The 18,263-nt window shown below is 53.8% G+C and overlaps 7 protein-coding genes across 7 annotated transcripts; 1 reads left to right on the top strand and 6 right to left on the bottom strand.

The window, feature by feature from the left end:
- Window positions 1-847: 847 nt before the first annotated feature.
- B0T26DRAFT_742743 (uncharacterized protein) lies at window positions 848-1,905 on the bottom strand (the record flags this gene model as incomplete). Its single annotated transcript, XM_060444161.1, has 4 exons — window positions 848-1,375; window positions 1,436-1,543; window positions 1,642-1,746; window positions 1,789-1,905. 4 exons carry the CDS (start codon window positions 1,903-1,905, stop codon window positions 848-850), a joined length of 858 nt encoding a protein of 285 aa, XP_060292484.1.
- Window positions 1,906-2,129: 224 nt separating this feature from the next.
- On the bottom strand, window positions 2,130-4,738 carry B0T26DRAFT_720678 (uncharacterized protein). Its single transcript, XM_060442501.1, has 8 exons — window positions 4,376-4,738; window positions 4,181-4,301; window positions 4,032-4,104; window positions 3,822-3,942; window positions 3,503-3,751; window positions 3,349-3,434; window positions 3,113-3,275; window positions 2,130-3,025 (listed from the first exon to the last, which is right to left on the bottom strand). Exons 1-8 carry the CDS (start codon window positions 4,649-4,651, stop codon window positions 2,432-2,434), a joined length of 1,683 nt encoding a protein of 560 aa, XP_060292483.1. The 5' UTR covers window positions 4,652-4,738; the 3' UTR covers window positions 2,130-2,431.
- A 1,259-nt stretch (window positions 4,739-5,997) lies between these two features.
- B0T26DRAFT_754429 (uncharacterized protein) lies at window positions 5,998-7,128 on the bottom strand (the record flags this gene model as incomplete). The annotated part of the gene is made up of 4 exons (XM_060445821.1): window positions 5,998-6,596; window positions 6,665-6,836; window positions 6,942-6,975; window positions 7,064-7,128. The coding sequence occupies 4 exons, from the start codon at window positions 7,126-7,128 to the stop codon at window positions 5,998-6,000; spliced, it is 870 nt and encodes a 289-aa protein (XP_060292482.1).
- A 935-nt stretch (window positions 7,129-8,063) lies between these two features.
- Window positions 8,064-8,988, bottom strand: B0T26DRAFT_678638 (carbohydrate-binding module family 52 protein; the record flags this gene model as incomplete). Its single annotated transcript, XM_060440253.1, has 2 exons — window positions 8,064-8,705; window positions 8,884-8,988. 2 exons carry the CDS (start codon window positions 8,986-8,988, stop codon window positions 8,064-8,066), a joined length of 747 nt encoding a protein of 248 aa, XP_060292481.1.
- Window positions 8,989-10,078: 1,090 nt separating this feature from the next.
- Window positions 10,079-12,319, bottom strand: B0T26DRAFT_678637 (uncharacterized protein; the record flags this gene model as incomplete). Its single annotated transcript, XM_060440252.1, has 5 exons — window positions 10,079-10,237; window positions 10,302-10,839; window positions 10,899-11,477; window positions 11,548-11,857; window positions 11,983-12,319. 5 exons carry the CDS (start codon window positions 12,317-12,319, stop codon window positions 10,079-10,081), a joined length of 1,923 nt encoding a protein of 640 aa, XP_060292480.1.
- Window positions 12,320-13,166: 847 nt separating this feature from the next.
- B0T26DRAFT_720660 (inosine/uridine-preferring nucleoside hydrolase) lies at window positions 13,167-14,978 on the top strand. The gene is made up of 3 exons (XM_060442500.1): window positions 13,167-13,481; window positions 13,675-14,029; window positions 14,113-14,978. The coding sequence occupies exons 1-3, from the start codon at window positions 13,330-13,332 to the stop codon at window positions 14,722-14,724; spliced, it is 1,119 nt and encodes a 372-aa protein (XP_060292479.1). The 5' UTR covers window positions 13,167-13,329; the 3' UTR covers window positions 14,725-14,978.
- B0T26DRAFT_720658 (uncharacterized protein) lies at window positions 14,979-16,735 on the bottom strand. The gene is made up of 3 exons (XM_060442499.1): window positions 16,251-16,735; window positions 15,628-16,165; window positions 14,979-15,554 (listed from the first exon to the last, which is right to left on the bottom strand). Exons 1-3 carry the CDS (start codon window positions 16,715-16,717, stop codon window positions 15,075-15,077), a joined length of 1,485 nt encoding a protein of 494 aa, XP_060292478.1. The 5' UTR covers window positions 16,718-16,735; the 3' UTR covers window positions 14,979-15,074.
- Window positions 16,736-18,263: the final 1,528 nt, after the last annotated feature.

Raw genomic sequence — 18,263 nt, 5'->3', positions numbered from 1 at the left:
ATAAGTGGCCTACGGCTACCTCTTTCTTCAATCTACAGATACATCAACAACCATCACTTGAACCACCAGTTTTCGGCGTGCAGTTACGCCCTGTTGCTTCCAGTACCGGTACCTGGTGATTCCAACAGTATCACTTCACCGAGGTGACGAGCATTGCACAGGATTTTCATAGGATTGTCAAACTCGTCGCATTCAATCTCATAAGCGAGTTTCGTTGGGGCCGGGACCCGAAAGAAAAGCAAGTCGCCCTGTCAAATCGTGCAAGGGTCGGCTGTCACTAACGACCAACGAGCACCAGTGTAGATTGCAAATCCGTGCCAAGTCCGCGGATGGGTGGGTATGCGAATTTCCCCTGCCAACTATGGGGCCATTATTCCTTACGGAGCCATATCCATGATACCGTTGCAAAAACTGGGCTAGTTGGGGTAACCATAAGCACTACTGATCTCTAACTTATGCGAGACTGGGAGCCCGTGGGGCTCGAGCTAAATTTAAGGAGTTGGGTAAGTTTAACTCCCCGTTATTGTTTATTTACTACCTAATTAGTGCCAACCAAGGACAGGGGTAACCGGTGTGAACTGGATTGGCTGGTTTTACTTTGTGGATTGTACACCCTAGGCCCTGAGTTATTGTTAGTTAGTTTGGTTCTTCGAACGCCTCACATCCAAGCGCATGTATGCCGATGAGCGAGGTCCAATTAGGAGGGACTAACCCAAGTTCATTTAGCTCTTGATCATTTCAATAATCATCGGGTCACATATCTAGTCATTCGTGTAGTTAGTGCCGCGTAATTGGCTACCGACTGAACCCATGGACGCGAGTTTGATTTTGATTCCCTGCTATTGTTTTATTGCCCCTTTTGTCCCCAGATTTTCTTCACCAAAACGTCAAAATCAGTCGGCCTCCTGCCTAGAATCTCCTCCATGTAGGACGTCATTGCGGCCGCTTCTCCGGCCCGAATGGCTTCCCAAGCAGTCGCCCAGGTTATTGCCTTCTCCCTGGACCTGAAAACGGCCTGCACCTGCTTCAACTCAACATACTCGTCGACCGAGACTTGTCTGATCTTGATGTCGTGCCCGGCGATTTCCACCAGCGCTTTCACCGTATCCTCCAGGGTCCAGACCTTGGTTCCAGTGAGCAGCACCGTGTCGTTGGTGTACTTGAACTTGTCGGAGTCTGCGGCGTAGCTGGCAATCAGCTTTGCAGAGGCCTCGCCGAGCTCGTCCCGCTCGACCCATGCAGTACCCAGGCCAGTTTCGTCGTGCGGGATCAGAATCTCGCTCACGGCAGGCTCCGCTTTGGGGCTGAAGAAGGCCGTGTAGATTGGCACCGACACGGCGTACAGACCTTCTCGGATGACCGTGTACGTAAACGACTAGTTCTCTGCGGCTATCTTAGCCAGATAGGCCTCGGTGGCAAGGTACGCCTGCATCACTTCGGCCACAGAGTGGTTGGACTTTACACCCCCAGCAAATGCCAGAGAGCTGTAGAAGACGTGAGTGACACCAGCACGGCGGGCGGCGTCAGTGGCAGGGAGTTGAACCTGTCGCAAGATGTTAGCGAAAATCTGGATCGGGGCTTAGTCGCAGCCTGGCTTCTGATGGGCATTGGATCTAGTAATTAATCAATAGAGGACCTCACTTTGACGCGGTAGTCGCGGACATGGCTGGGGTAGGATACTAGAAAGAGGGTCTCGATTCCTGCAAATACGACTTCTAGGTCGGCCGGGGACGACTCGTAAGAGGCCTGACGAGCTTGGACCCCAGCGTCGACATATGCCTACGACACCTTGTCTAGGTGGCGGCTGATCAAGACGACCTTTTGTTTTGGTACGATTTCCAGGAGGTGTCGATAGGTGCTCGTGCCGAGTCCGCCAGATGCGGGGAATATGCCCACCGTCTTCATGGCCATGGCTCTGGCCCCAAAGCTCCTAGTATGTCTAGTCTGGAAATTAAGTATGAAGTTATGAACAGAGTCTAGGCAATAGGTAAGAAGAATATTACAACAACTTGGCTATATACTGGCCAGTGCCAAGGTATCTTACTTATCTGGTCTGTAGAATATGAATTATATTGCTATGTAGCTCTAGCTCGTTTTATGCATGATTCATTATTGGTATTTACCCAGTGGCCGGAGCGAATCAACGCTGTTAGAAAGCCGAATGACGTATTTACTTCAGCAATAAAAATCTACCTGCCTATTCCTAGGTATAGGTTTGTCTAGCTTGATTTGAACCTAATACCTGTGGAGTTAAGCTAGAGTAAATCCACTCCAACACGAAGATGGTACTCAGGGTCTACTAATTGGATGACTGATCAACTTAATCATGGGTTTATTGGTTCTGCCGTCCCAAATATCTCGCTACCTGGTTCTCATTACATCCTAGATATTGTCCCTTCATACCAATTACCCCCAGCCTCACACTTGCCATTCAGGGCGCAGCAGCCGTTGCCGCCGCGGGCAGGCACGAGCAAGCCGAGCTGACCCGCGAGATAATGTTAGTGGTGCAAACCTTCTGTGCATAGGCAGGCACCACAGCAACGTCGACTACGTATGTCTTCGTGAAGCCGCCGCAGAACTGCTGGCTGGCGGCCAGGTTTGTTTCGCTGCGCAGGGCACGCAGGCAGTTGTCGGCGTTGCACGACTTGGCCTTACACTTCTCCCGCTTGGTCATCTTGACAAGGAATGCCCCGCGCTCGATGGTGTTGACAAAGATGAAACCAGACTTGAAGTAGGCATACGACGCCCACGTACCCGAGAACTCGACGGCGCCCCCGCCAGGCTCCGAGTCATCCTCGGGGAAAATGTCAAAGAAGGCAATCTCACACACGCCGCCGCCCGTGGGGTCCGCCGGGACCGAAGATACGTCGTAGACACGCAGCCCTGCCATGTAGTTTGACTGATACGACAGCCCGTCAATCACGTACTGGTTATGGTCGATGGCCCGCGTGGTGCCCTTGTAGAGGCCCGTATTCTTCGGCGACTGCAAGTTGCGGATATCCCATATGTAGGTAACCGGGTATCCCTTGATTGTTTCGAGTTTTCAAGTCAGCTGAATGGGATTCCCAGACCTGGGTAATTATCGAAATAATTAAGTAGGGAGCCAACTTACGTCTGTGCCCGGGCCAACGACATCGTACTCGTCATACTCATCATCCAACAGCAGGTACTCTTGATTGTTCACATCGAGTACCCACCCCTGGTGCGTGTACGATGCTCCCTCATAAGATGTGCGAGAAATGATGGTAGGCTTTGTCTTGTTCGTAACATCGTAACTATTGCTGCTGTCAGAAAACACGCGGACCGTCTTGCGGTCAACCGGAGGAGAATGGGAAATCCGAAACCCACATGGTCAAGGTATCTTCGTTATACCCATAGCAAATATCACGGCCTTGGTATCTGGTATCGGGCCCACGGTAGACCAGACATTGTGCCTATCGCCATTCCGTTAGCACACCCCACTGTGGCCGGGCTAGCAGCCTGGACATGAAATGAAACTGACGTCGTGGACATAGCCGTCCTGGCCATCGCAACCCAGTCTGGTGGGCTTGGAAGGGTTGGTTAGGTCGAAAAAGATGAGGCCAGCTCGGCATGCGTCAGTTCGAGGGGCCGCTCCCACGGCTACCCCGTAGCCCAGCTCCTGGTTGATGACCACGTTGTGGGTGCGTCCGAGGGGTAGGTCGGTAAAGTGGCCGGTCACGTCCGAAGTCGAAAAGGTGTGCGGGCCTTTGCGGGCATCGATGCTGAGAAGCTGCAGGGACGAAGAGGGGTGAGATGAGTCGGCAGCGGATTCGCGTATACTGGGAGAATAGGAATCTCACCTTCGTCATGTCAAAGATTTGGATTCCATGGCCAACTAGCTCGCTGCCAATGAGAATGTAATTCTTATACGGGCGAATCTCCTTCCACAGAGCATTCTGGCCCAGGGGCGCAGGGCAGGGGCTGAATGACGAGTAGTCCAGGCTGTGTCAGTATTACTCGATGAGGGTAGTCACTTTGTTTTGCGTATCAAGCGAGGGAGGGAATCTTACAGAAACCCGACATGCAGCATTTTCCCTATCGGTAAGATCTCAATAAAGGCGGTCCCCTGATACATGCCAGATGCTGAATGCGATGATGGTCAACAAATAATTTCTCCCATGTCAACGGCTTCACCGGAGTGAGATGGAGCTCGACATACCAATAAATTCCCGGCCAGACTTGGGGTCCGTCCATCCCCACGTAGAGCTGCCAGTTGAGCCATCAGTCTGACCCATGGGCGAGCCCAACGTTGCGTGGTTGATAAAATCATAGAGGTCAACCTAGTTAGGGTAGAGATCAGCTGGCTGGACATGGGGATGAGGGAACACGGCCTTGAACTGAACAGAATACACACATTCTTGCACCGAAAGGTATTCAGCGGATCGCCCTTGATGGCTTCGGCGACGCCATTGACACACTTGGTGTATCCGAGTCTGGGCCACTGGGAAGAATTCCAAGCTCCGGCTGCCAACTCGGCCTGCCAATGCTCCAGCTTGATGGCCATGATTTCGTCCATCTTAGCGCCAGAGTCATAAACCTCGAAGCCAAGCCGTTCATCTTTTGGAAGCTCCTTTGCCGCGGCGACAGCGGCACCGAGGGCTACGGCAGAGGCGACGGACGTTAGGCGCATGTTGGGGGCTTCGCGCAACTAGTCTTCGTGTAACTAGTTAATAATTTGTTAATTATATTATTAATTATTGGAGACGGGAATTACTCCCCATCCTCACGGTAGCCAAGGGGATCTTGCAATATTTATTGATACTCCCTGGCGGTAAAGCCTGCCTGCCTGTCTGGACGCTGACATGCATGGCAGCTGCGAGTTGCTACGAGAACCGTGGCCGGCATGGTAGAGCGGCGACCTGCTCAGAAGGGAAGCTGGAGCGTGTTAGCTGCGGGCAATGGCACAGCAGGAAGCAACTCTACAGCAGGAGATCTTCAGGCCGTGACTCGATGAATGGGGGTTTGTGTTGTATTCTTGCAGGGGATAGGGCATGCCAACACTGGAGTCTTCTTGGCTCCATCCACATCGGGAAGGAGGCCATTGTACAAGCCGGAGTGCCAAGAATGGGCCCTCGGACCTACTACCTACTGTTGGTAGGATTCGAAATCGGGCACCAAGTTGCAGGTTTATCTGTTGGTAAATGCCGCTTTTTTTAGACACTGCCAATCTGAGCGTTGAATTCGGTTGTGTTTTTTTCGCGTAATTATTGTCCTTGTTAACGCGGCAAACCCGCTGATTGGCTCACTAAATACTTTCAAACTACAAAGTGAAGCTGCATTCGCTTATATACGGGCTGCCGTAGTTCCGTTATACTTGCCTTCGGTGCTTACTGATGCAGTCTTGAAGTAGATATTCTCCCTGCTGCACTTAATCTTAAATACTCGCAGCTACAACTATCCCATCATGGGCTTGATGCGAGTAAAGACGCCGTTTACCACGAAAAGTCTGGATTATGCGTTTCTAGAAGATGGTTTGATACAACTGGAGGTTTAAGCATACGTGTAGCTCAAAGGTAAAACGCTCTAATTATTTGGACAGTAGGTATTGGGCTTTTACGTAGCGTGAGCTTGGTTCTCCTACTCGTAAACTCGGGTGTCCGAAGTAATCGCCGAAGACGCTGAGTACCAATAACTCCATAAGCTTCTTTAACCAAATTCGGCTTGCATTTAAGCCTCGAGAGGGCAACCCCAGAGATTTTGGTGCAGCCCCAAAGAATTAGACAAAAAAGGTTTCAGAGTTGTCAAATGAAGAGTTCGATTGTCAAATGCCGCTCGGGGCCATGAGCGTGACAGCGACAGCTAGTCAAATTCGAGTATCAATTGACCAGTCTCGTGCCTCTCCATGGAGATGCCCACAACTATCTGAAATGCCAGAGGCCGCGAGATTTGCTCGCAACTGTGTAACATTGATCGAGAAGGATGTGGCACTAACCTTGTAATAAATTTCTTTGCCGGCACCTTGCCGTCATGCAGGTTCTAGACTCCCTCGGTGATCCCTTCCAGCCCATTGGGAATTACCTTGTGCTGGTGGGGCTTAAATTTGCCATAGGCCAGAAGGTAGGAAAGATAGCGATAGAAGAAGTAGGCAAACTCGCCGTCCGCCTCAGCCTGCTCCTCGGTGATTCCAGGGTGCTTCTGGGAGTAGGAACTGGCCACAAAGGTCAACGAGAGCTCGACGTTTTCGGGGAACTTCCAGCCCTCGTCCTCAGCGGGATCAAGCATGTTGATCTTGCCTCCACCAGAGGCCGCGAGAACTTCGCTGACAACCTCATAAATTTTCTTGCCAGAGACTGCGTCCAAAGCGTGGTGCATCTGTTTGCCCCCAAGTGCGGCAAGAATGGCCCGGGCTACACCGCCCTTGCGATAGTCGATAATGTGCGTCGTCGCGCCTAGGGACTCAACGAACCCGATTCCAGAGCCCGCCACTGTGATGATAGGACTTAATTTGCTGAGCTTGGCGAGCTGAAGAGCAAATGCACCGACGGCAGTGGCGCCGCCGTAGATGAGCACGGGGGTGTCCTTTTGACCGGCCACCGTGGGGAGAGGCAAGCCGAGGCCCTGGTATAGGCCTAGATCTGCCGTCATGGAAGAGAGCGGAAGGCCGGCTCTAGCCTCGAATGAGATTCCGGGGGCCAGGAAGAACGTGGTTGATGCTGGGCAATGGGATATTCGGCGTAGGTGCCGAATGGCTCGCCCATGCGATGAAAGGCTGCGACACGGTCGCCTTGCTTGAATTCAAACACGTTGCTGCCCACGCGCTCGACGGTTCCCGACATGCCGTCTCCCGCGTTCAGCGCTCTATCCTCGCCGCGCCGCTTTGTGAAATATTAATATCGCCTAGGATTAGTACAGCCTGGCTTCACAATTGTCCGGGGCTCTGTATTTGCCTTCTAGTCCTTGGGGTTTAGGCCAGCCGCCACAACCTTGATCAAGACCTCATCCGGGCCGGGAGTTCTAAGAGGGTCGTTGATGTTAGCAACAAGCAATGTACTCGCTGGTCAAGAATAGCGACAGGGAATTAGTTAGTATATAAATCTCATACGGAATGTCAACCGTCCGCCGCTGCGAAGTGAATTTGGGAACTCCATAAAGCACGAGTTCCTGCATTTTGGGCCGGGGCTCTGGGTGGTGTTGGTTTTGTTTGTGTAATATTTGCTGGAGGTTGCGTTGTGAGCAGCGATTTAATAGCAGCAGAACTGGCTCTAAAGAGACGGTGGGCAACTGCGAGTCGAGTCCTGCGATTGCGCAAAAACATTGGATGTTCTGCCTTTAAATATGTGAGGTGGATTGGTCCCCAGGTCCTGGCCGGATCCTCATAGGGTGCATGCGCTCTGGTGGTAGGTTAGGGTGGCCTGGACTAAGTGTGGGGGATGCGTTTTCACTCTGTCGGAAAGGCCCCGTCGATGGAAAGAGTATCGGAAGATGCCCATTGCAGAAGCCACCAGAGACATTCATAGGGACCCAGCAACATGCATGCAGATATGATTCGTGACTCGCCAGTGACTCGAGATGAATATTCGTTTCGTTGCAGGGTGCTCCAAGTTGCGCGGAGTATTAGGTAGTGGCTGACGTTGTTACCTGTCTTACCTAGGGGCTTGGATTAACATGTGCCCAGAATGCCAGGAATGGGTCGTTAAGAAAACCCGTAGAGGGAACCTGAATAAAACCGATTGTGTAAGCGATTCTGACATGAGCTAAGCTGCCTCTGATGTCGGCTTCCTGACCAACAAGGGGTACCTAAGATGCATGTCTTCCGAAACTGACTTGGGATTGACCTGCTATGATCCTTTCCACTGATCCGACAACTAACAATAGGACGCATGGACGCATGGATACCTGTTTAACACCATCAAGGCACGGCCATTCCACATAAGAATGAATCATCGCTAAGGACCTAGAACCTGATAGGAAGCCCGGAACAGCAGCCGACACCAATTACGACGTAACCCTCCTTCCCACCCCCCCCGCCCCCAACCCGGCTCCAGCACTGATCCTACGTCAGCTTGTCGCCAACATCCCCAGACCTTTGCATACCTAAAACTCTAGGTATACTGCCAGGCGCCGTAGGTACCTTGTGGCAGGGGGTTGACCTTGAGGTTGACGGGGGTGCAGTTGTTCAGCGAGGCCGTGTTTGTCGAGTTCTTAGCCACGAGGTTCCACACGCCGCCGCCGCCCCCGGATGCGGTTGGGGGACACGCGACCCAGCCCCAGCCGTTGCCGTTTAGGTTGATGAACCCGCCGGCGGCATAGGCCGCAAACCCTGTCGTGGTGCTGCCTGGTGGGATGTATGCCGAGTGGGCCTGCGTGTAACCTACGTTCCAGAAGGCGTCGAGGTAGACCAGCTGGCCGCCCGGCACCATGACATCCATTGCTGCGCTGCCGCCGCTCGCAACAATCGCCGTGATGTTTCCCGGGGGACAGGCCAAGCCGACCTGCGACGGACAGTAGCTGCTGGTCTGGCCGCCAAGGTACCAGTGCTGCCCGCTGGCCGTAACAGCCTTCCCGTTAATGCTCAGGTTGGGGTTCGACACGGTCAAGGTAAAGGGTGAATCCACGGCGGGGAGGAGGGTCAAAACATTGTTGGTGCAAGTGTACATGAATTTGCTGTAGCAAGCCCCGGAGCAGTACGAGAGGGGCTCGCCTGCCGTCACAGGGCAGAGAAACTGGTTGTACCAACAAACGTACTATAGCAAACAGGAAGTGTGCTCAATTAGTTAGAAATTAATCAAATCCTGTATGTTCCGCTCTCAAACAAAGCGGCTCAGAGTTCAGGGGTAATTATGTGCCAATATGTAGGACATGTATTCAACTCCTTGTGCAACACTGATGTTTGATACACCTCTCGAAAAAGTGTCAACTTACCTGCGCCGGGTCATACTGTGCCTGGCCGCAGGTTTGGAGGGAGCCCATAACCGTGGCACTGATGCCTAGCAGAGCAACGGACACGAAAGACCACCGCAGAGCCATGGCGGGCTGTGTCGGGACCCCGCTTTGTTTGCTTGTAGTTGATTACCGCAATGAAGGCTTGCTGGCCGGATGGCTGAGGTAAGGGCAACAAGAAAGAGAAATGGGCCAGTTTGTGGACATGACCTTGACACAGCACAGCTCTGGGGCCATGGGGATAGCAGCCGAATTTATACTCAGCTCACTCGATTGTCTTCGGTGCCGGGCAATGTCCGCATTGTAACCAGGCACACTCGTACAGCAACCGGCTCTTCGGAAGCCGGGGAGTTAGGTCGGAAAACTTCAGAATATTCAAACGGCTGCATGTATGATTCGGCCAAGGAGGGCACCCGGCGCGCCCAGTTCGTGTTCGCGCGACTTTGATCATCGAGCCCAAAGCAGTGAGCATGTATATTCGGCGCTTCTTTAGGCCGCATATGCCCCCGCGACAAGCGTCATAACCGTGATTGGACCGTCAGAAGCCGGCATACCGAGGGCGTCCGATGCGAAGGGGCATTGGAGAAATCGGAATGTCACACAAGCCGTCCCTGTGGTCTGTCCTTACGCGATGGCGCATGACCTGGACCCGGCTCTGGCAGATAATTGGCCAGCTGGCCAAGAGGTCTGCACCGTCGGACGAGAATACGAGCAGGCCTTGAGAGACCTTACTGCCACACAGGTCAGCCGGCCGAGAGTGATCACCTCGAGCCGACCGCAAGCCACAACCTCGTATTCAAGTCAGCCCATGTCACCAGGATCGCCAGTCCTCCCCGGATAAGTTCAAACGTGTCCCATCACCAGCCAGAGAGCGGAGAATGTGCAGGTGGCATCCGGCGAGATGGCGAGCTTTGAGCAAGCCAACACGTCCATGCTACATCAGCAACTCCGGTTCTGGGTTAAGGGGGCCGTTAATGCCCTTCTGTTTAAACATTGACTTCGTAGACTCATTATATCCAAGACTAGCATCTACAAGCAAAAAAAGACATGCCAACGCTCGCTGAACTGGGTATTGTTACATCGACCAAAACCAAAAGAAAAGAGCCTACAAGAAAAGATTACAAGGACATGGCCACGATACAAGATACAGTTCTGTGTCTGGAATCCGGACTAGGAGCTACTTTCGTGCCCTTTCTCGTCTCTGCGAACGACGTTTTCGCAGGGACCCGATGTATCGACGTTGGGATAGAGAGCGGAAGTAATGCCAGATATCTTCCCACAATAAGATGACGATGACAGCGACGACGACGGGGGTCGCAATTTTCCAGCTGTTCCACTATTAGCGGCGTACATGCAAACAAATACTGCGGCAAAAGAGTCAAGACTTGCAAAAAATTGACGCTGCCTTTGATGTCTTCAAAATCGTTGAAGTTCTGGCCAAAATAGCCAGTCAAGAATGTCAAGGGTAGGAAGATGATGGTTGCCACAGTGAGCTGCTTCATGGACTCGTTCTGCGATGTCGAAATAGTGTTGAATATAAGTCCAATCATTCCGTCGGCCGAGCCCTTCAGCTGGTTTAAGGATTCAGTTATCAAGACGCAGTGGTCTAAGACATCCCCAAGATACGTGTACGTCATGGGGGTCAGGATGACACCGTGGGCTGGGTCCTGCAGCTTGCTAGCTGCTATTTCTTGCGGCATTTCTGTTTTGTGATCGCGTAAAGTGTTGATCAGAGTGACAATCGGGTTGATGAAGCTCAGCATCTTGTTGATCTCGGTGATGACAATGTAAAGCTTCTTGGTGTGACCGACATTGGGCCGCGTCAAGACGTCGAGCTCCAAGTCGCCAATCACGTCGCTGTAGCAGGCTGTTACCGGAATCGCTAGGTCGATAATGGCGTCGATAATGGCCTGGCCAACCATGGATGCATCGCAAGATCTATAACAATGGCCCGTAAGCGTTACCGGTCTAGGATAAGGGATGGAAGGAAGACATACTGTCGAAGGATGGTGTCGCTTGTCCGAAGACGCTTGACAATAGGCCCTTCAACGTCCTGTGCTGACATCTCAAAGAAGCTAATGATGGTGTTGTCGTTTGTGATGAACATTGACACCTGCTCACATGCAACTGCGAGATCCTTGGAGCTCAGTGATGAGTGCTTTTCCATGAACTTGGTCCGAGGATCGTTGGGTGACGCCTGGTATCTCTGCAATGTCCGGAGCCTGCTCTTATCCACGACTTCAGAGAACCCAGTTGGGTGGGATGCGAATTGCGCTTCAAATCTGCCTCCGAAGCTGCCCCCAGAGCCGGACTTGCCAGCCTCGACGCTTTCTTGTGCAGAGATATGCTTGCGGCGACGGAGCAGCCTTCTCAGGCGTTTGCGGATGCCACTGACCCACCCAATCCCGGTCTCCGAGTTATCACTTGTTTCGACCTCAATCCCGCCCTCGCCTTCTTCGCCCACGAAATCGTTGTCGGAATCTTCGCCGTCGTCGTCGTCGTCGTCGTCGTCATTTGAATCGTAGAGGTGGACGAGTTTCTGAAGAGTTAGTACGATGAAGGCGTGGGTTGAGAACCTTGAAGACCATACGTGTTAGACGGTAGATCACCGCACGTTTCTCTATGGGATCTATAGGACGGGCATACCACTCGGCCTTTGTTCTGTTCCTCGTGTTCATTATGTCTTCAATTGCAAGCCTGTGCAGGTTCTTGTATTGGCCCAGCTCCTTGATAACATCCCAACTGAGTCCATTGACGTTGATCCAGCGGCACTTGACCCAATCTGGCTTCGGCAGGTTGAGAAAGGCTTGCAGAGTTTCGTTGCCAAGTCTCTCGGGGGGGGAAAGGCGGTACTGCGAGAAGTCGATGACGGAGATCTGGCACGGCGCGTTAAGAGTTGGCATGGAGGCATGTCCTCCGTCGGGTTTGCTGGGGTCAACGCCTGGCTCGGCTCCGGCTGTAGGGATTCAAGGCGCGTCAGTAACCTCAACCGGCAAATGGTGCTGCACCAAGTAGCCGCGAGCTCACGGACCGAGCTGCTGCTAACTTCCAAGGACTCTCGTGCTTGAGGAGGTAACTTACGCTGCCAGCCAGGGCGGACCTCAAAGTCTTGGAAGTCCTCGACTGTCTTAAAGGTCCCAGCGCGAGCAGTGCGGCGACGAATGGTTGGACTAAGGATTGTATCCGAGCGCGCGAAACCGCGGCTGGCGGGTGTCGCTGGAGGACCCGGACTCGTGGCACTGCCAGCATTTGTGTGTATGTTGATGTTGGGCGGATAGCTGACATGCGGAGGTGCTGGGGCCGTGACTGGAGATGCTGTCGACGAGGGGTTGGGAGCTGTCGCGACGCCGAAATCCTGGGAATGCGAATTGGCTCCACCTGCAGCTTGCGCTGGCGCAGTTGGGTCTGCGGTCGACATCGCGGCCAAGGGGCTAGCCGGACGCGAGTCGTGATGGACAAAAGGAGACCTAGGAGGGCCAGGGGATACGGACGGCAGTCCGTACGCCTGGAGTGATGCGACTGCAATTGCAGCTTCCTCGATCTAAGAAACCTAAGGCAGCACAGTAAGTAGAAGGAAGCACAGGGAGGAATTTGACTGCATGCACGTCTTCCATCAATATTTTTCGTCCCAGGGTCAGGATTGCGATTGCCCAAGCAAGCACAAGCAAGCGCACAGCGCACACTGGCCCGGTCGCGGGAGGATCCTACGTCACACAATCCGAAATACCTGCCCGCTGCCGTCTTAGAGCCAAGCCCCCACTGAGAAGGTACTGTAGCATCCTGCGAGGAGGTGGCACTTTGGCCGGCCCAAATGCCCCTGTGCATCTGACTTTTCGACGTTCGTATCGTCCATATTTCCCGCCGTCAGCGTTGAGATCTGGATCATGTTTGGCTGTCGCTCGGAAGCTAAACGCCTCGAAATTACGCCGAGGATAGGTGCAGCGTTTCAAAGCCCAACTTGGAGGTCATGTTTATTACCACAAGTAGGTACCATTCACATGTCCGCGTCGCCCACCTAAGCAATGGAAGTAAAGAAGGTTCCGTAGATCGTAGGCCTCTCAATCAATAAACCGCATCCCGAACCTGCGGGAATAAGCTTTTGGGCCTTGTGAACTGTTGTGTCTGTAACCACCGTTAGGGTCTGTGACCCCTGTTCTTGCAGCACCATAGACGGATGTGTTAGTCTGTCTGCGCCACTCTTCGTTTCAGATGCATGCGCCACCCGGCGGGCAGTCGCAGAAATCCCCATATATCACACACCAATCCATCCGTCTGAAGTGGAAGATGGAACCATAAGTTAACACCCCATCAGCACCCCTTTTGTGCGGCTGCTGCATTAGCAAACACGAGGGTCTACGGAGAAAGTAGGACATTCTAGGGCCTAATTGACATGACTCCGCACGAACAATATCGGCGCCAGTGTCTGACATGACAGCAATTGCGATGCAAAATTCCGGCACAATAAAGCTTGTGTTGTTGGTCTCGCTGCTAGCTTCGGCTTTCCTCAGCGCCGCCGGGGACGGCGCGATCCCGCCCCGCAGGAATCTCATCATTGACACCGATCTTTTTAGCGACGTGGAGTAAGTCGTACCCTGTGAATGCAACGCCAAAGCATGTCCACCTCACCCAAGTTGCTCGAGAGGCGTAGACTTGGACCCAGTGGAACTTTAATGTCACCCGATGGCGGATGGTTCTTGGGGATTAGTCGATTAGAAGGGACGGACCTCTTTGGCTGAGTCACTCTGGCTGACATGAGATTGACCACAACTGAAGCGACGCAGGCGCCATAATGCTTGCGGCGACCTCGCCGTCGGTGCGCCTGCTGGCGGTCAACGTCAACCACCCTTCCTCGTACTCCGTTCTGGCCGCATCGGCCCTCTTGGCTCACTACGGCCACCCCCAGACTCCCGTAGGGGCTAGGCGCCCGCTCACGGCTGCCGCCTTCTTCGATTCCTGGTTCTTCGAGCTAGGCGAGTACGCCAGCAAGGTCGCCTATCGCTGGTCGGGAGGCACCTTGCCCTGGGGCCACGCTGAAAACTCCTGGGACCCCGTTGCGCTCTACCGGAAAGTCTTGTCTGAGGCCCCGGACCAGAGCGTCACTATTGCTTCCATTGGATTCTTTGAAAATGTTTGTCCATCCGCTCTCCTGCCTGGACGCAGCCGAGCAGAGCCACACCGCTGCCTGAGCTGATTGAGGTGTCCTGGTTACAGCTGTCCGGCCTCTTGAATTCCTCGGCAGACATCTATTCCACCCTCTCGGGCCCCGAACTGATTGCCGCCAAAGTTTCAGAGCTGGTTGTAATGGGCGGGGAATATCCATCTGGATACGAGTTCAATTTCTGGGGCGACAATTCTTCTCTTGCAGCCCACGTTGTGAACGAATGGAAAGGCCCCATTGTTTTCTCCGGCTTCGAACTCGGCGCCAATGTCAAGTCGGGAGGACCTCTTATGGCTGAGGGCCCGGAAAACGACCCGGTCCGGGCCGCTTATATCTACTACACCTACAACACCTCTCGTGCCTCTTGGGATCCCCTGACTGTCTTGTATGCCATGGGCGGCCTGGGGGAGCTCTTCGAATATGGAAATACCAACGGGTACAACCATGTAGTCGCAAACGGCTCGAATTCGTGGGTGTTTGACGACGCTATCAGGAACCAGCATTGGCTCAGACTAAGGGTTGCAGAAGAGGCTGCCGCCGCGGAACTGGACCGTCTCTTTCTGAAGGGGGCGTGGTCCGTACCGGATCAAGTTGCATCTATGGAGTCTGGCCACTTCGACCAGCACTTTTCGAGTCTACCTCCGGACCGATTGGCGGCGATGTGAACATAGAAATCGCCTCGCGAATTAACCTAGTATTAAGCAACTTTGGAGAATTTGGGGTCATGTTGCCCTCTTCTCGCACTGTCGATTAAACACCAGCGGTGTACCATGGCATTGACGTTTTGCAATACATTATACAAGGTGTGACATTGGCCACAACCTTCCTTCGCGCGTGAAATTTGGTGTTTTTTGTAACTAATTATTGTGGCAGGATCTTGTTATGTACATTTTATCGTGTCTGCATCTAATTAACGCGTTTCTGTCTTGATTCGAATGTCTGCTTTGCGTGCCCTTTCTCGACGCTTCAGTATTAGACACTAATTCACGTCAGACCGGCCAACGGGGCCAGACAACTACGTCAAGGTGGCCGGCTCGATGGATTGCGGGTAGTAGAAAACCTCGGTCGGGTCATACTGCGCCTTGAGCACCTTCAGCTTGTTCAGGCTCTGGCGATAGTAGACGTTTTGCGCATCGGCCCGAGACATGGTCGGATCCGCGTAGTTGATATACATGCCCCACTGGGACGTGGTGAGTCCGTCGGTGAACGTCTTCACCCAGCCGTCGAGGAAGCTAAAGCCGTTTGAGGGGTACGACCCGGAGTTGACGCGGTCGTAGAACTCGTAAAGCCAGAGCTTGTCGCCCCTGTAGGCGTACGACGTCGCGTTGGCCGGCACCTTGGTGGTTGCCGAGTTCACGCCGCCGTAAAAGTCGATGATGATGTACCAGTCGCGGTTGGTGCTCTTGGCCCTCGACATCCAGTATTGTCCGACGTTTTGCATGACGCTGCTGGGGAGAGCCGTCGTCACCAAGCTCTTGGAGTAAAATGTCTCGACCTAGGCCAGCCGGTGACGTTAGTTCGGTTCTAATTAACGAATCTAATTAGCCTAATGTTTGGAGTACACGTACCGAGTTGTACGGGTGGGTGACGTCGACGGTGCCCCCGTATGTGTAATACGAAAAGGCACCCATCCAGTCGTACTGTTGGGAGTTGGAAAGCGAAGCACCGAGCTTGCTGAGAAGCGGCTGGATGGCAGTTCGCATGTTGTTCGAGTTGCCGTGGTAGAGGCCCTGAATCTGCGTCTGGGAGGGACTGCCAAAGACGCGCGCGTTCATCTCCTTGGGCATGGTGTTCTGCACCCAGTCCTGGATTGTCGTCCACCCCGAGGCAATTGACGACGCGCTGTTCCATGGCAGATTCACCTGGAAGGCGGTGACCTGGGACGGTGCGGCGAACGTGTTGAACTTGAAGACAACCACGATTCCGAAGCTGGATCCGGCGCCGCGCATGGCCCAGAAGAGCTGAGGGTTGACTGTCTCCGAGGTCTCAACGACGGTTCCGTTGGCGAGAACGACGGTGGCACCGACAATCCAGTCCACCGCAAGGCCGTACGTGTGCGAGCTGAAGCCAAAGCCACCGTGCAGAGAATGCCCGCCTACGCCAACACTAGAAAAGGGGCACAAGTGGGCCTGTGAGCAGTGGGAACTCGTGAGAAGATGTTAAGTGATAGGTATTCATTTATGATACGCACCCTGGACATGTTCCGTGGCTGAAAGCCCTCTTGCCCTGATTATACAAGGCAGTTGCAACATGGCCGAGCCGAGCACCGGCCTGGACGGTTGCAATATTTGTTGACGAGTCGAGGGTGACCTTGCTCATGCGGTCGAGCTCGACGATGAGATGGCCGTTTTCTCCGCCGAGGCCGAAGGATGCGTAACTATGTCCGCCCGACTTGGGGTTCACCTTGAGGCCGACCTTTGCCGCGCAGGACACGGCGCCCTGCACGTGCTCGACCGACGTCGGCACCGCGATAGCAACCGGCGTGTAAGGCAACCTCTGGTTAAAGGGCCGAACATCCGAGGTCCAGTCGTTGGAGCCGCGGGTATCAACAGGGACCCCAGCCGACTTGAGGCAGTCGTCGATGGCAGCTCTCTTGCTGAGAGGATTTGCGCTAACCGAGGCGGCCAATGTGGCCGACAGGACAAGCTGGAACCTCATGTTGACGATGAACAACAAGTAAGCCGGCTGCCTTGTGCTTACAGACGCTGCTTTCCACTTTACGATGGGTCAACCGGGGCGGGTAGGGGCGAGGGGAGGAGGATTCGGCGACGGCACCGAGACTTGATATATGCCCTCGCCGGACAGTGCTTGAATCTCGCACCACGAGAGCACTGGCCGACGTAGCCGCGACTACCCCCCCTGCCATCTGAAGCGACGCGCCATAAATGTACACAGAGTCTGTCATGACGACAGCGAGTCCCCACGCTTTGTGGGGCGCCAACACGGAGACGCGGCATCGCCTGGCCGGGTTTAATCCCAAGCCGCAATCTGAAGAGCAGAAAGGGTGTCCAACTCTCCGGGATGCGGAGAAATGGAGGGTGGTACAGCGTCGCCAAGAACCCGGGTCTGCAGCGCGGATACGGTTGCGGCTGGCCGGCCTATAGAAGACTTGTATAACACATGGCCAACCGTTCGCCCTCGCTCCGTGGCAGGGGCATCTTGGCTGCCAAGAGCAGTGATCTTGTTTACTATGTGGGTGAGGCGTCCAGGGGTAATAGGCAACGGGTAACCCGGCATTATCCCAACGTCAAGCAACCCAAACCGACCGCTTGAAATGGGTAGTGGTTGCTGAACCAATCTGACGCAACATGGAACCCTTCAAGATAAGGATAGTAGATGAGTTTTAGGTGCCTCCCGGTCGCCGAGCTGCTTTTCTGAACCTTGGGCGGGAGGCAGTCCCGGAGCGTTGTTGATCTGATAAATTCGGCCGACGAACACCCACCCAATGTACCCCAATTTTCACCACCGGACGACAGGTTCCTCTGGGGAGACCACTATCTATGGCTGGCTTGGGACCACGATGACATGCTTCGGCAGAGATCTGCCCAGAGTGGTTGAATATAGGCTAAAGTGATCCCGCCCTCGACATCGACGCCGGCTGAAACACATCGATTGCGTTGTGGCTCGCGGCTAGTCCTAACGGAGCCGTTTTTGGGGGACGTTTTTGCAAAGCCATATTGCGCCCAATCTCGTGTTGATTTCCACGCCGCGTAGCGCTTTAGAGTGCTACATGCGTGCCGGCTGACTGCTTAGCTTGCAGAATACAGACGAGTGAAGACCAGGAAGCGGGTCCGCGCTGTACAGTGCACACCTAGTTGATGGTTCTGGTCCCAGCCAGGCGTAATTATGTACCAAGCCGGCCCCGGACCAGTGGAGGGAAAAAAGGAAAGGGCTCAACGGTTGCACACTTCCGCGGTACAAAATTGGACACATCAGCTTGGGAACAGAGACTGTAGTCATAGACGACCCTCCCTCGAGGGACTGAGTCTCCCCCGGAACAACCGGGATGCTCCACTGTTTGCTGGTAGATCAATTTGGCCACATAACTCGGACTAAGCCCGGTTTTGATGGCCTAGCCTACGAGGGGACTCAGACGAGGTACGGCCACCAGAACGGCGTTTCCACGCCGACTCGAGCCTCTCCTTGACATGCATTGTGTTTAATGCCCTGTTTGAAATTTTGGGCCCTTGGTTGAAGAATATGG

Source organism: Lasiosphaeria miniovina (genome assembly GCF_030549165.1).
Source record: "Lasiosphaeria miniovina strain SMH2392-1A chromosome Unknown B0T26scaffold_6, whole genome shotgun sequence".
Taxonomy (NCBI): Eukaryota; Fungi; Ascomycota; class Sordariomycetes; order Sordariales; family Lasiosphaeriaceae; genus Lasiosphaeria; species Lasiosphaeria miniovina.
Note: the sequence above shows the minus strand (reverse complement) of the source record. Positions and strands in the feature narration are given on the sequence as shown.

Excerpts from the sequence above, each read along its gene's own strand:
- B0T26DRAFT_720678 (XM_060442501.1), bottom strand. The coding sequence starts at position 4,651 with ATGCGCCTAACGTCCGTCGCCTCTGCCGTAGCCCTCGGTGCCGCTGTC. Across the intron at positions 3,435-3,502 it reads AGGACGGCTATGTCCACGAC|GCACAATGTCTGGTCTACCG; the intron begins GTCAGTTTCATT and ends GAATGGCGATAG. Across the intron at positions 3,276-3,348 it reads AACGAAGATACCTTGACCAT|TTACGATGTTACGAACAAGA; the intron begins GTGGGTTTCGGA and ends CAGCAGCAATAG.
- B0T26DRAFT_720660 (XM_060442500.1), top strand. The coding sequence starts at position 13,330 with ATGACAGCAATTGCGATGCAAAATTCCGGCACAATAAAGCTTGTGTTG. Across the intron at positions 13,482-13,674 it reads GATCTTTTTAGCGACGTGGA|CGACGCAGGCGCCATAATGC; the intron begins GTAAGTCGTACC and ends CCACAACTGAAG. Across the intron at positions 14,030-14,112 it reads CCATTGGATTCTTTGAAAAT|CTGTCCGGCCTCTTGAATTC; the intron begins GTTTGTCCATCC and ends TCCTGGTTACAG.
- B0T26DRAFT_720658 (XM_060442499.1), bottom strand. The coding sequence starts at position 16,717 with ATGAGGTTCCAGCTTGTCCTGTCGGCCACATTGGCCGCCTCGGTTAGC. Across the intron at positions 16,166-16,250 it reads AGCCACGGAACATGTCCAGG|TGTTGGCGTAGGCGGGCATT; the intron begins GTGCGTATCATA and ends CCCCTTTTCTAG. Across the intron at positions 15,555-15,627 it reads TCACCCACCCGTACAACTCG|GTCGAGACATTTTACTCCAA; the intron begins GTACGTGTACTC and ends CGGCTGGCCTAG.